We start from the raw sequence: 15,210 nt of genomic DNA, 5'->3' as shown, positions 1-15,210 counted from the left end.
TAAAATCTGCTTCCAGCAGCCACAGGGACACTGAGTTTGCACATCCTCCATGTGGCTCTTTCTGATAACAGCTGACATTGATCACGCTTGTGTCCAAGCATGGTGCTGCAGAGCTGCACCCAGCCCAGCAGCACTCACCTTGCACAGGGAACCACAAGTTCATTGAAAGAGAGACTGAAATATGCAGACAGACACAATAACAAGTGGGAGAGCATCTAGGTGTTTAGCAGCACTCAGATATCTTGGTGTAAATAACCTTGGTATCTTGGTTAAATAACCTTGATTAAAGGTGGCAGTCAAGAAATCCTAACAAATTAATTTTCTCATCCTTATTGCAAACTGGCAACTGCAAAGACAAAAAAGGCAGAAAAACAAAGTGTGCTATGAATGAAGCAAGTTTGGAGTCCCCACCTCTCTGAAGAGTGCACCATAAAACTGAACAATATATGGGCAGTCACTGCTTCGCATTACTACATCAAGGTCCATCAGAAGCTGCTTCTGTTCTTTTTCATCCACTGTCGACCGAATTCTCTGAAAGAGGAAGAGTGGCAGAGACTTTATCACTTATATGCCATTACTGAATCTTCAAAACCACCACTGGAGAAACATGTCAGGGACCCCAAACCCAAGGCTGAGCAGGCAGTCCCCAAAGCATGCTCTGGAAAATTGAACTGCAATAACTGAGCGACATTGTCAAACAAGAATTTTAACTGATAACCCCAAAAGTAGTTAAATTCAGACTGTAATATACTCAATTAAGTTTTACTATCATTAAGCATCATCATTTTCAGATGGAAAGGCAGAATGAAATCGAAGAGCAGAAATTTCACTGAAACCTACAGTGAAACAATACATTCAGGCTTTTATTTCAAAACAAATACCCACAGAGTTCTTAGCAATATTGGATGGGGCTCAAAGACCAATTTGAAATTTAACTAAGGAACATTGTGTTTCAAATCAATAAGAAAAGCAAAGAAGACAAAACGATTTTCTCCACCACAGCTGACTCTGAAAATGGCCCATCAGGTAATCGAGGAAACACATTTCTCTGGAAACCCTAATGGTGAGCAACAGTCTTTCTCATAAAACTAACAGTAGTTGGCTGAGGTAACATCCTTGGCCAAGGTAACATTAAGATATAATGTACAAAATATAGACATACGATATGTTTGAAACATATATATATATATACACACATACTATTCTTCATACTGTACATAAGGAAATCTATGACTTGAGTGGGAAAGAACAATGCAAGTTTGAAAACAGAAGATAGCACACTTCCAAACATGAAGCTCATTAAATAAAGGATGGAGTGGACCATCCAAAGATTTCCATGTAACTTTTGCAAACACATTTAGCAATTTGCACTAATTAATGCATTCCCTGAAATGTGAGGAAAATCATGACCCTGAAGAAGTCACATTGAGAAATAATTTTAAAAAAAAAAAAAGAACAAGTAATTGTCAAGAAGCCCAAAGCGACAGAAGTAGCCTAGGCACTCCTTGAGGACAATAACCACTTGGCACCTAGGAAAGAAAAAATATTCAAGGTTCTGGGACAAACCTGTGTGATACCAGCACCAAGTCCTACCAGCACTGCTGGGCAGAGCTCCCTGCCCTGCAAACAAATGCTGGTGGCAGCAAGACCACACATGTGACAACCACAGGGCTAAGAATGTGAAGGTACAGTCAAGGTTGGCTGTTCATATCACATCGTTTAAGAAACAGTGCATGATTCTGTACCTTTACTTTTTTGTATTGAGTCACAAAAAGTGAGGACCATGTTGACACTACAGTTTTCCTTACCTTTGGTGCATCCTGATATTGTTATTTCACCATTCATTCTTTATGTTCTAGTTTGGCCTACTAGACCTAACAACCAGTCATTGTTGTGCTCATGCTGTCCTTTTCCCTCCTGGTGGGTTCTAGAGTACTAGGGAAAAATTGTCCAGCACATCCACACACCTTGCAAAGCCACCAAGTGGGTGATACTTTGTAGTTGCAAACAGAGCAAGAAGGTGGCTGAGGGGACTAGCAATGAACTAAACCACTTCACCTCTAGGTCACTGGTTCAAATCTGTTTTGCAGAAGTTCAGTGCCATCACTGAAGAAAGCCACATAAAGTCACATAAAGCTCTACAACCCCGTGCTGGGACACCAAAGGCTAAGCAGAATGAATGTCTCTTTCTAGATGGCATCAGCACTGCATGAAATGATAATGACATTGCTCTGACCCTTGACTGAAGATGACAGATGGCAAAGCCACTGTAGTGGGATGTCTGAGGGACAGTGTACATGCTTCTCTGCACTTCTCTGAAAAGTTCACAAAAAAGGTGAGGAGCAAATACAAGAAGAATCTTTTCTCTATACTGTATACTGTGACTCATAGCTCTCTTCCATGCCAACTCTGTATCTCCCAGCCCCCCACAAGCCTTTCTCATGGTGATCCACGAATCTTCTTAGCTTCCCTCTGCATCACTCTCACATTTGCACAGTCCAGCCTTCCCTGCAGCATGCTTCTCAAATTCTACAACTTCACCTGAAAGCATCTCATCCCACCTCTGATATTTCCTTTTCTGCTCTTACTTCTTCATCTCTGGAAAGCATATAAGGTATGTTGTATAGAGGAGGTGATTTCAATGGCACCTTGGAACAAAACCAAATCCTAACACTGCTCTTTTTGCCAACCACAATCTCCCCTGGAGAAAGAGCAAGAGCAAGTAAAGGACCCAGAGGATGGACTGTCAGTCAGTTATACTGCAGAGCATCCATGTAGATGCAGCACCCAAAGGACAACTTGAGAAGCCAGCATGAACTCCTGAGCAAACATCGCTTTAGGGTCCAAAGACTGCTGGGGACTTGGGGTTTGAAAATTCAAGATGAGGGCAAAACAATCAGAGGCAATGTGCAGCACAGCACGGAGCAGGGGCAGCCCAGGCTGGAGAAGACAGCTTTGTTTAGCTGGAGAGTCTGTTGCATGCCAGCAGTCTCAATTCACCAGCTAAGGAACGGGCATTCAGCAGCAAAAGAAGGAAGAAAAAGCGAAAGGTAATCAAAGTCAACAGCAGCCATTATTCAAATAGCACATGAGCTGTAATGAAGACCCACTATCTAACTCTATGGCAAGACACTGCAGCTGTTCCCACAGACAGACTTTCCAAGGATGTGGAAAATGGCAGGAAAGGAAGACACAGAGCAAGGCAACAGTCTGGTGACACCACTTAATGTGACCGACAGGTCTCACTTGTCTTCAGGTCCTACACATCTTAGCCTGGTTACTCTACTGCATGCAGGTGCTGCTATGGCCAAACAAGCTACATTAAGAAGGGTTTTATTCTATCAGGTAGAGGAAGTCTCATTTTTAACAGTTCCTCGTTGGCCTCAAACTGCAACAAAGCCTTCAGAAGAACATTCTTCAGCCCATTTAGTACCCAGGTTAGGATGCAGCCTTCTAACATCAGAAACAAGGGCTCTGAAAGTTGTGCTCTGGACAGCATCAGCAGCAAAATGCTAAGCTATGCTCTGTGGATTGGATCACTTGAACCTAAAACCAGGCAAATTCCACAAAGCAGACCCGAAACAGAAGAGACATCACCAAGCCTCAGTACACACAAGAAAAGATTCAGGTGCAGTGGGTAGCAACCAGTTGAGAAAGAGGAAAGAGAATAACGAAAAAGGGGAAAGGTAAAGAGGAAAAGAAGAAAAGGAAGAGAAAAGCCATTGGCATGAAACTGAAAACCTGCTTCTTGAGCTAGGAGGAAAAACAGCACTGTTCTGCACACAGGGCTCAGCAGAAAGCCCAGCAGTGGTGCCTGACAGCGCCCCAGTGGGCTGTGTTACCTGCAGGGTGACAGGAACAGAGGGCTGGAAGGGGGTTTTGCACACTTGCTGCCGAGGACAAGAACATTCACTTACCCATCCATAACACTTTTAGCCCTGAAAAAAGCACGTCAGGTCTTCCACTGATCACAACTAGCCTCTGTCTCCTCTAATAAGATTCAGTCTCTCACCACTTCCTTTTAATTCATCACTCACTACTTCCTCTGTATCTTATCAGTAGGGTTTGGAACAGCCTTCCCTTACTCTCAGCCAACTACCCAAACAGATGAGTGAAACACAAAATCCTCCTCAATAAATTCTAAGATAAGTAGTCAGCTTCAGGGACTGTATCTAATTGTACCAAGAATGGAAATGTATACCACAAAGCCAGCTCGCAAAAATCCTAATGCTCCTCTTCCAAAATCATATGGGAAACAGGAAGGTCAGAGAAACATGCCCCTTGGTTGAACTTAATCCACTTGTGTGTCATCTTAGAGGGCTATCAGACATCCAGGAAATGATGGATAAATTACAGAGGTATAAATAAATGTTTAACTTCTGCTCTCAAGGACATCTGATACTCAACAACCTTTTTCAACTGTGGGACTGCCTTCAGTGAAAATCCATGAAAGCCAAGACTTAAACACCTGTTTTAAAGCAATGGGTAAGAGAGCAAGCACTGACTACAGTGCAAAATGGTGTGAAAGAGGCACTGTGTTCTGAAGCAGGAACGGCTCCACAGCTTACTGATTTCTCCTGGAAGAACAAAGATCTTTTACAGGCATTTTATAGGCTTGACACCCTATGCATTTCCAAACAGTGCCTCAGCCAGCTTCTCCGATTACCCAGCTGATCTTAGAATTGCTCCTGAATTTCTTAAGACAAGTGCAGAAGAAGTGGAAGGCCGCCTGTAGACTGCTCAAAACTATTGCTAGACTACACAGAAGGCAGAAAACCAACAAAATCTGAACATGTTGGCTAGAAGTGGAAACTAAACTAGATAATATTGCAGAGAAAGACTGAATCAGTTAGATTGATTTATACTGCAGAAAGATACTGCAAGATACAGAAAATTCTGGTACATAGCTGAAAATCACTGCCTCTTCTGAAGAGCAGGAAAACTTGGAGGACTGCAGACAAAAATGCCCCCTCTGCAGTTTGCTCACTCCCTAGGTGTATTTCTGATGGAAAAACCACAAGAGGAGCAAAACTTGTCCATGGGGCCCTGAGAAGAAGCCTGAACACCAGCTGAAGCACAAACCATTTGACCAGGCTCTTGACAGCACATTTTTCAGCCAGTTTAAAACAAGAGAACCAGAAGAGGAATAAACTGTTAGAAGCTTCTAGCACTGAAAGCAAAACGTCCGGCTGCAACTGGAGAGCCGTGATTCAGGAGGCTGGAGGGGAGTGCAGGGGCCTGAGCTGTGCCTTCCCATTGCTGCTGTGCTTGGGCTCCAGGCTGGCACAAGCACTGCTTCACAGGTTGAACGTTGGCTATGTCAAATATTTGATTATTTATCTTGGGAACATTTCAAGCAAGAAACCCTCCTAGCCTTCAGAATTCTGGTTAATAAAACCCACGCTACATATTATCTGTGCTATTTAAGGCGTAAGCGGAGCATCATGCTCTAACAGTGAGAATAGTTCCTAGCATTCATTCAGACTGGGGGGACGTTTCATTTATATATTTTCATATCAATCTGGGAAAACAAGGATATTTTAACATCTTGTTTTGATCACCTATCTTAAAGGGAAATCTCAGGACAGAAATAACCCTCAGCTGCTTGGTGAGCCTACCAAGGAAACCACTTCACCCTAATAAAATGGGACTTTGATCTGTCAAAGACAGTCTGGCTCTTTGCCTGTGTGGTATCCTCATGAAACAAGATGCACAGCCCCCCAGAGCAGCTATGACAACAACATATGGTGATACTGGAGGGCAGGTACAAAGGGGCTGGGGCAGCATGTGTTGTGAAGCCTCAGCAATAAGATGAGGAATGACAGAGTGCAGCAGATCCCAGGAAGGGACCAGAGCTCCCTGCAGAGAGATTGTTCACAAGTGACTTACAGACTGACACAGAGTGAACAAGAACAGAAGAATAAACAAGAAACCAGAAACAAAGTGAAAGGACAATGGGTGAAACTTGGAAGCTGGACAAGACAGTATCACAGAGAACTGATGCTGGTGCCACAGGCAAATGTGGGCCAGGGCAGGTACTGCCTTCAAGGAAAAGAAGGACTCCAGAAGAGAAACCTGCTCAGGAGGTACAGAGTTAATGTACAAACTGGCTTTGCGGTGGTGAATTTGCACAGAGTTGGCAATGGACAAAAATGGGCTGTTTTCTTTCCCATAAGGGAGAGCCTTGACCCCATATGCAAATAAATTCTCAGGAAAATTAATGGGGATTTTTTGAGTGAGAAGAAGATCACAGTGCCCACTGACTGAGTGAACAGGCACTTGGAATCTGTAGGAAGACCTGTGAGATAAATGGGATTTAAGGAACAAGAGGATTCCTCTTTCAATCTCGCAAAAATAGAATATTTTTCATAGAGAAAAATGAAAAAATGTTCCATACAAATCCTCTGAGTCCAGTTCCTCTTTCTTTTACCACCTCTCCTTCCTGATGTGCTTGGGAAAAGGCTTTCAATGGGATGACCAGGGGATGCAAAAGCTACACAGCAAATCCTGCAACTGCCTGCCTGTAACCAAGAGCACAGCTCCCAGCCTTCTGCAGCCACGTCCTGCTGCTCCGGCCTGCCCTACAGAGACACGTCACGTCTTCCTGTTATTTAACTACTTATTTCTAAGGGCACAGCAGGACAAAAACTGAAGGAGAGGGAGGAGTAGAATTGGGCACAATAATTTATCATCGAAGCCTCTCCCTCCAACAGCCCAAAGCTTCACACCAGTGACATAAAGGGGTGTACTTTCCTCCTCCACTGCTGATGCTGAAGTACCAGATGAAAGCTTTCAGTCTTGCCCAAGGGCCTGACAGTCACAGGATGCCCTCATTAGAGGTCCCAGGATTACATCTGCCAAGATCCAGACATGGGCTGATCAGGCCAAACTGCCTACAAGGAGAAAATGAAGAGAAACTATGCTTTCACCTGCACATCTCAAGTTGTTTTGGTGTTATTTCAGCATGCACAGGAGTGGAGACTACTGTGGTAAGAAGTGGAGACAGGAGAGACAGACCCTGAGCTTTGCCTGGGAACCTCAGGAGCAGAGCAGAACGCATGCTGCAGGGAAAACACAGGGCACCATGCAGAGAGAAAGCAGAAGGTGAACGTAAACAATGCCTGAAGGAACCAAAGATTGCAAAGTGTCATGAAAGTGACATGACAGGGTAGGAAAAGCCAGAAGAAGGAAGTGGAAACAATCTGAGGTTTGACATAGCAGCTGCGTTTCCTCAAGTTTGAGAGGTGTGCAGGATGAGTGCTCAAAGCTGCCAGGCTGCTGGGTGCAGCAGGAGCTGGAAACTCCAACATGGGAAAAGAGCAACTCTTCATCTGTTCATTACTATGTAACTGCAGCACGCCTGTGGAACAAGCAGGACTTGAACCTGTCTGCAGAAGGGACTGACAAGCCGCATGCCGATGCAGCCTGGAGATGGTAACTGCAAATAGGACTTGATCCTGCCAGAAGAAAGTGGGGTGGAAGACAGCTGATCGCTCCAGAATCCTGTCATGGGTAGTGGTGGAAGGGGATGAAGGAGATATTCTGCATCCAACTAGCAGCTTCTGAAGCTCTGTGTTTCACTCATCACTACAGAACAGACAACAACTTCTGGCTTGCAGCCTCCAAAACCTATTTCCTCCTGCTGAACGCCCTTCCAAAGGATCTGCCTGTTGCCCTGGTGTTGCTGTAATCAGCTCTTAGGGAAGCACTGGACAGGAACAGCAGCACCACCAAATAATCAGATACACTGGTTTTGAAATTCAATGTCCTCAAGGCCAGGCATAACGCACAGTGCCACAAGACTGAACTGCAAGCAGATGTGACTTAGATCATAGCTAGAACCTCAGATCACTAGACTGACAGGGTTTCCTCTCAACCATTCATTTTCTATGCTTTTTCTCTTAGGATAGTTTCAATTTGAAGGAGAATATATCAAGTTAAATTCCTGCCTGTATAGCAAGGAGAAACTACAGTGAGCAACTTGTTTACCGGGAGGCAGGTGAGGAGCTGGGGCTTCAGAAGGCAACAGCTTTATAAGCCAGAAGGACACCACAGGCTTGGGGGAAACAGAGAGAACAGGAGATGGATGACCCCAAACACAGACGGACCGTAAACCAGACCAGAACAAAGCAGGTTACTGCACAACACAGACTGCCCCAAAAGCAGCAGCAATTTAAGAGAAGCTAAGTGCTTTGGAATGAACCAGTAGGAGTCTGGAATCAGCTCTATCCTGAAACCTCACCTGAAACTGCACCAACCAGCTTCGAAATAGCTCTTTCTGCAGCAGAGATGTCACATACTGTTCCACTCATACATTTTCCTTTGCTCAGTCACATTTTATCATCATTGGCAGTGCAGAACAGCCCTCACTCCTAACGTTTTAGAAACAGATATGGCTGCCCAGAGCCTCCAGCTTCCTTTTTCCCTTCAGTGAGGAAAAGTGCAGTAGGCACAGCTGTGCCCTACAGGGGTGTGCTCAGAGAAAAGAAACTGGCACCAACCCAGCCTGCAATTCTGACATTTCAAAATTCAGAGACTGTAAAATTAGGGGAGTTTATTTGCTTAATGCTGAGCCATCATGCCCAGCACCTGCAGAGGTTGCACATGCCTCTCTTCCCTCAGCAAAGATAGCTCAATAAGATGCGCAACGTCATCTCCAACAGTGGGCAAGAGCACTGTTGGAGATTTGCACCTTGCAGGTGGGAGCTGTACCTGCACTGCAGCCCCTCTACACTGACAACACTTTGCTACCGTCCAGAAAATCCCTTTGCAAACATAGTCTGGGACAAGAGAATTTCTGTGTCAGCAAACACGCCTCTTTCTTAGTGACACTAGCCAGCCCAACAAAGCACTCATTGCAGCAGAGCTGTACCCACTGCAGAGCTCTGTCACAAACCCACTTGGCCACAGGCAGAGCTTTTTTCAGACCCACAGCCACCATGACTGCAAAACCTGTTGCCTAGGAACGCGTACTGTGGGCATGGGAGGCTCAAGGCGCGCAGGCATCATCTTACCACATCAGCGGTTTTCAACCTATCATCTGCAAACTCCACCTAACAGTTCCACCAAAAGCAACTAAAAGAACCAGGTCTTTAGCTACGAGCAGCCTCCAGCTCCACTGATGACTTTGAGGGATTAAAAAAAAACACAATTAAACATCCATATCACTGCAATCTCTCCCAAAAATCTGAGGCCCAGCCAATGATCCCACCCCTATGAGGATGTCAACATTCACAGGAGAAAGTAAAGGGCTGCTGGTTACTCCAGTGGCCTGATACATTTCAGATGAGTATGAATTATATTTGTAGCAGCTAGAGCTGGGGCTGCGGTGTGCCTACATGCCACATCAGGCCAGCAGCAGCAAACATTTCCAGATCAGTTCAGAGAAAAGACCAAGAAGACAGAGTGAGCCAAAAAAGAGAGTGACACCAACTTCTACACAGTTCAAAGCTCTCTTCTACTCATTCACATGAGCCATGGGAGCACTTACAGTTAATATCATCAGCAAACCTAAAAGTCTGATGTCACTAGCTACTAGCTAGCAGCAAGCAAAGTAAAGGATATGGAAGAAAGAGAATGGCTGCTGTCCACCAAGCCCAGCTCACTGGATGAGCAGCTCCTCAGAAATGCCTGGTGAGAAGCACTGCTACAGCAAAACAAGAACTACTCCGCGTCGCCCAGCTGGGAAATGAGGCTGCATATTGTTCATGCTCTAAGGTGAGATTTTGGGAAACACAAGGTAGAAAATGGGCAGTCCTGCAATCCACAACACCTTCCATCTCCTCAGCAGATCCAGCAAGGTAAGCAGAAAGCAAATACGCACCATCACGTATCAGCAAGAGCAAACCACTCCCTGGCAGATCCCATTCCAGCTCCTTGTGGGGAGGTGGTTCATTACTACACCACGGGCACATGCTTACATAAAAAGCAAATCTCACATAGCTGCCTTATTTCACAAAAGACACGAAGAAGCTGCCAGACATCAGCTTGTGCCTACAACCAACCTCGGCTGTATCTGAACCAGTGACCCAGAGGTGAAAGGCCAGTGCCCCATTACCAGTCTCCAGAAACATGTGATCCTCTCAAAACAGTAAGTTCCTGATAGGCATTTTCAAAAGGGCACAAGCAATTACAAGAGTGACAACATGCCTGTTATACAACGCATTTTCAGCAAAAAGCAGCCTTTATATTGGAAAGAAAAGAAAAGAGCAGTAGATGGGTTGTCGATGGAAGAACAATAATTCTCCATCACATTTCACCCCTAATGGACTGAAGTACAAACGTAAGGATGGGCATCACCTACTTTAACTGCCATAATTTGCCCACTTGGTTTGTGGACCATTTTGTTGACAGAACCATAAGCGCCTCGTCCAATTTCTCCAAGGTCTTTCAAGTCCTCTGCTGTAAAATCCCAATGCTGTTCAGGGGAAATCTTCAATTTTCCTGATGATTCAATGCTGTGTGTTCTCAGTCTCTCTCTGTCAAAAATATTGGGAAGCAATTTTTCCACATTTTAAATAGTCTGTAAATGTCTCTTTTCATCACTTGATCAAACATTAGAAGAGGGGTTCACAAAGTCTACAGCAATAATCTGACTCCAGGAAGGATTCTGGTTGGGGTGGAGGGTACAGGGGTGAGGGAAGATGTTACATCAAAAATGACATACATTTGCTCACAGCTTCAATTAATGATAAGTTTCTCCAGCTGTGGCATAAAATTCAGCATGTCTCATATATTAGAGTCATTCTAATCACTCATTTACACAGTTCTTTCTGCTTTGCATAAAATACATCAGGCTTAAAGCAGGATCTGGTAACATGCAGAATCAAGAGTCTGAAGAGCACTCCCCATCCCCAGCTCCCCAAGCTTCTGCTGCTGTATACCATTATGCTTCAGTCTCACTTTTAATTGGGCTTCTATTCAACATGAGCAAGATCTTTCATTCGTACAAGGGGACTTCAGAGCGTTTGCTCTTAATGGAAAACTGCAATTAATTTTTAAAGCATTTTAGGCAATCATTTAATTTATTAATAAAAACAAACAAAAAAAACAAACAAAAAAAAACAAATGAAGAGCCAATAACTTGTATCTATAAAAAGCAATGCAAGCTGTTTGTGACACACAGAAAAAAAAGTGCCTTCAAGCACTTCTTCAAGCAGAATGCTGCCCCAGGTGTATAGGATGTGGGAGTTCAACAGTTGTTCTGAGATGCCTAAAATTACTCATTCAAATGTGGCAAAATTCCTACTGAATTAGTAGGAAATGCACAAGTATTTTCAACACTGTTCACCTTAAAATGCCATGCAAAATTTCAGGTTTTTATTAATTAACAAAATGAATCACATATCTTTGGTCACAACGTGTGTCAAAAATCTGAGCTTCCTACTTTAATGCAGCATTAAGAGCATTAAGGATAGTTCTCACTGCAGGGCACACTGACCCCACACAGATATTCGAGCCAACAGGTGTTTTTGGCCACCCGTGTAAATAAGCCAGGTTCTGTCAAACCCATCCCTTGCACTCTGATCACTTCTCTTGGGCATTTGATGAAGCAACCACACGCTCGCCCAGGCTTTGGCCGAACATGAAGCAGCTGACCAAATGCATAAAGCTTATCAAGTTTATCAGCCTGGGGAATAAGGACGTTACCGCCGACTCCACGGAGCATGTGTCACCAGCAGCTGTGAGCAGCGCCCAGCAGGAAGTGCTGGTGGCCCCATCCTGCCCTGGGTTTTATTTGGAACCCGGCTTTTGTGAGAGCAGCGAGGTCAGGCCCAAAGGTCGACCTGCCGGTGCAACCAAGGTTCAAACGGTTCATCTGCTGCACTCCAGCTTCCCTGCAACACAAGCTTAGCACTTTCCGGGCTTTGGAGCAGCTGCATTTCCTGAACCTTTGACTCAATGAACGTTGCCACCAAACAGCCCCTCTTTCCATTCTAAGTGTCTCTCCTACTCATTCCCCTTCTCTAACTGGAGATTTTCAATCTGCCATTCCCTATGGAGTCCTTCAGCATTGCTGTCCTTCAGAATAACCCTGCAGCACACACTGAGGTGTGCAGCCCAGAGGGGACGAGCACAGCAGCACCCCTCCCTTAGCACTGCTATGCGTTCGATCCCTCAGAATAAAACACTGCACTGAGTGGCATTCTCTCTGAAATTTACTTACTGAAGAGCAAGGAATGAAAGTGAGGCAGTAAAGGAACAAGAAAAGAAAAGAAGAAAATATAGAAGAATAAAAAAAGGGAAGAAACAAGACCTCCAGCCCTGCCCGCTGTCTCGCAGACAGCCTACACTGCATCAGCCAGCTGCCCCCTGACTTCTGTACCGCTGCTTGCTGTCAGCAGCACAGGAATGACTCTGGCTGCAGTGTAAGGATGCACCAATTCCTGCTCACAGAGCTAAACGCTGCTGGGGCAGGATGGGGAACGAGGGGCTTCCAGGTGTGTGGAATGCGAGATGCGATTTCCAGAGCAAGCCCTCTCCGTCTCATTCTGAAACAACACTGCCTATTTAAGTTCTCAGAAAGTTAAAGAAAAAAAAATATTGACATGGTGCACCCTGGAAAAGCAGTTAAACCTCTCTCCAATCTGACCTCTCCCTGTTTTTCCACCTTGGAAACTTTGCCTGTCTTACCCAACGTCAGAAGAAAACTCAAATCTGGAGCCCATATCTTCCCGTCACACAGGAGGCCCATCTCTCCCCAGCTGCAATGTGACAGCAGAGCTGTGCTGCTGTTGTGCAGCTGCGGGATGTCTGTCCCCAGCAGCAGGGAGGAAGGTGGGCACAAGGAAATACCCCTCAGGTCTATACTGAGTGTCCCTGCAGCTGTGTTCTGGTGAAGCTGCACAGCTTTGGGGAACCTCAGCATCTAAAATGAGACATACTGGCACTGTCCACGCACCAAATCTCATATGTATTGCTTGGCTTTATTTCCATTATGTCTTTATGAGGCCATCTGCCTTGCGGTGCAATCAGACTTTTTGCCTTTTTAAATTTCTCTTCTGAAAAATACCCAGGGAAATGATCAAATAACCAAACAACAAGCTTGACAGAGTGACAGACATTATAATATAGATTTTGCTCATTTAGATAATTTGTCAAATGTAAACAATGCAGTTTTCCTTTAAGCAACACAGCCTAACTTAAGAGTCAATAACTTATATGCAATGATTACCTTTAGCATCAAAAGATTATGGCTGTTTATAACAGAAAACTTTTGCTGTAAATAAAAAAAATAATAACTCAGTACTTCCACATAAACAGCTCAAAAATACAAATCTGGAAGTTGGACACTGCACTGATGTAAAACAGGAATTTTCTGGTGTAAAAGTGATTGAAGCAACAAGAATAAAAAAGTCACCAATGCAGTACATATTACTGGATCTGCACTGCTGCAAGATACAGGCATACATAAACCCATAGGACTGACATGCTCCAAAAGTAATAAGAAAAAACCTGCCTAAATCCTGAGCTTGGAAACAGAGGAAACCAGACAGAGCAGTGCCTAGCAAAGGTGAGAAGTAATTAACAGGCAGTTCCTGCCTCTGTCTTCAAGCACTGTGCTCAGTGCTCATTACTTTGCACAGCTGTGAACAGACACAGGACTCCTCCCATTGCTTAATTTCTGCACACTGTGCAATCTGAACCTTGCTGAGGCTGGGAGTGCTGGGCAGAGCTATGCAGACGTTCTTTAAACGATCAGGATGCTGGACTCAGGGTGCTTCCTTTTATTGTTCAAACCACGCATGGAAAAGCTAGAGAAGATGGCTAGATTCATGTAATCTCCACAGAGCCAAAAGTCGGATTTGTGCCTGCACCTGAGAGACTAGAGCTCCTGGTGGCTTTTCCAGAGCTTGAGCTTCAAACTTTGCCTTACCTCTGGAAGTCTGAAAAGAAAGATATAAAGCAATCCTAGGCTCACAAGGTTGAGATTCCTGCACTTGATTGGCACCAATGTACGGGTCTCACTGCAGATGGTTACTATGCTCGTCACAGCAGTTATTCCAGGGATTAGGAACACCAAGCAAGACAACAACTCCTGCTAACAGTTGCCCTTTGTCAGAAATAAATCCGTTTGTGGGCCCAGCTTGGCAGCAGGCACGCAGACTGCTGGCGCCAGGCACCACAGCTGGGCCAAGGGCAGCATCACACGCTGGGGACGCGGCTCTGCACGCCATGAGCCAGATCCACGCAGGAAAGGTAGGGCCTGTGAGAGCCCCACACACCTCCCAGCAGAAGCACAGAGGTGCTGGGATGCTCTCACACAGGCTGTTAGTTCCCTAAGCCCTGCTATTTATTAGTATGTCACAGCAGGGATGCCAGTTTTTTTGTTTGCTTGCTTTTTTAAAGCATGAAAAAGAAGGATTGTGGGGAGAAGCAGAGAAAGATTGGGTGATTTATTTGTTTTTAGTCAAATTTAAAAACTATCAGATATGAAGCAAGGCCAGAAAGATGCTACAGGTAGCCATATCTCCTCTGTAAGCTCTTCGCTTCACCTACCTAAAAGTTCTGTGGGATTCAGAGCAAACAAGCCAAAAATTTGAGGGATTCAACATCACAGCTGAGATGAACAAAACAGATCTGCAGAGTCAGAGATCCTGACAAACCAGCTGTGCTTCAGAAGTCTGCCTAAGGAAGTACCTTTTTAAAACTTACACTTACTCATATTTCATGTTGGATATTAGAAAGAATTTCTTCTCAAAAAGAGCATTAATGCTTTAGAACTGGCTGCTCAGGGAAGCAGTGGTGTCACTGTCCCCAGAGTTGCTTAAGGGTAGGTGTGGTACTTAGGGATGTGGTTTAGTGTGCAATAGTGGTGGCAGGTGGACCGTTGGACTAAATGATCTTTAGAGGTCTTTTCCAACCTTAAAGATTCTTTTGTGGCCATCAAGGTCAACTAGCTAAAAGCTTCCGTGCAGAGTGCAGAATTTCTATCATGCTACATACTGTTTTCAGTAAAAACGAGGCTTATGGCTTCAGATAAAACATCTCTGCTAAATCTTTCAAACAGCCCAGAGCTTGTGCACCTTCTGTCTAAGTATCTGTGCCATTCATAAAGCAGCTTTCAGACCCTACAGGCTAGAATTAATAAAACAGCAACCCTATTTTAAAGTTCATTGGAGAAAGTCTCTAAATGAAATGTTTTAGGTTTTTTTCAGGAAGATTGCAAACGCTGGAGCTCTAATTAATCTTCTGGACTTCCACAAGAAG

At 44.6% G+C, this 15,210-nt stretch overlaps 1 protein-coding gene across 8 annotated transcripts in view; it reads right to left on the bottom strand.

Moving 5' to 3' along the window:
- The window catches only part of MAP2K4 (mitogen-activated protein kinase kinase 4), an 82,440-nt gene that overhangs the window by 26,423 nt on the left and 40,807 nt on the right, over positions 1–15,210 (bottom strand). For all 8 annotated transcript variants that reach the window (XM_042833358.1, XM_042833360.1, XM_042833355.1 and 5 more), the window contains 2 exons: positions 10,304–10,478; positions 412–531 (listed from right to left, as the gene is read on the bottom strand). In XM_042833358.1, the coding sequence (XP_042689292.1) occupies positions 412–531; positions 10,304–10,478 (295 nt within the window). The remainder of the gene's footprint in view (positions 1–411; positions 532–10,303; positions 10,479–15,210) is intronic.

The sequence above is a fragment of the Centrocercus urophasianus genome, unplaced genomic scaffold, assembly GCF_019232065.1.
Source record: "Centrocercus urophasianus isolate 14NV4802_14NV808 unplaced genomic scaffold, USGS_Curo_1.0 seq_41, whole genome shotgun sequence".
Classification (NCBI taxonomy): Eukaryota; Metazoa; Chordata; class Aves; order Galliformes; family Phasianidae; genus Centrocercus; species Centrocercus urophasianus.
Note: the sequence above shows the minus strand (reverse complement) of the source record. Positions and strands in the feature narration are given on the sequence as shown.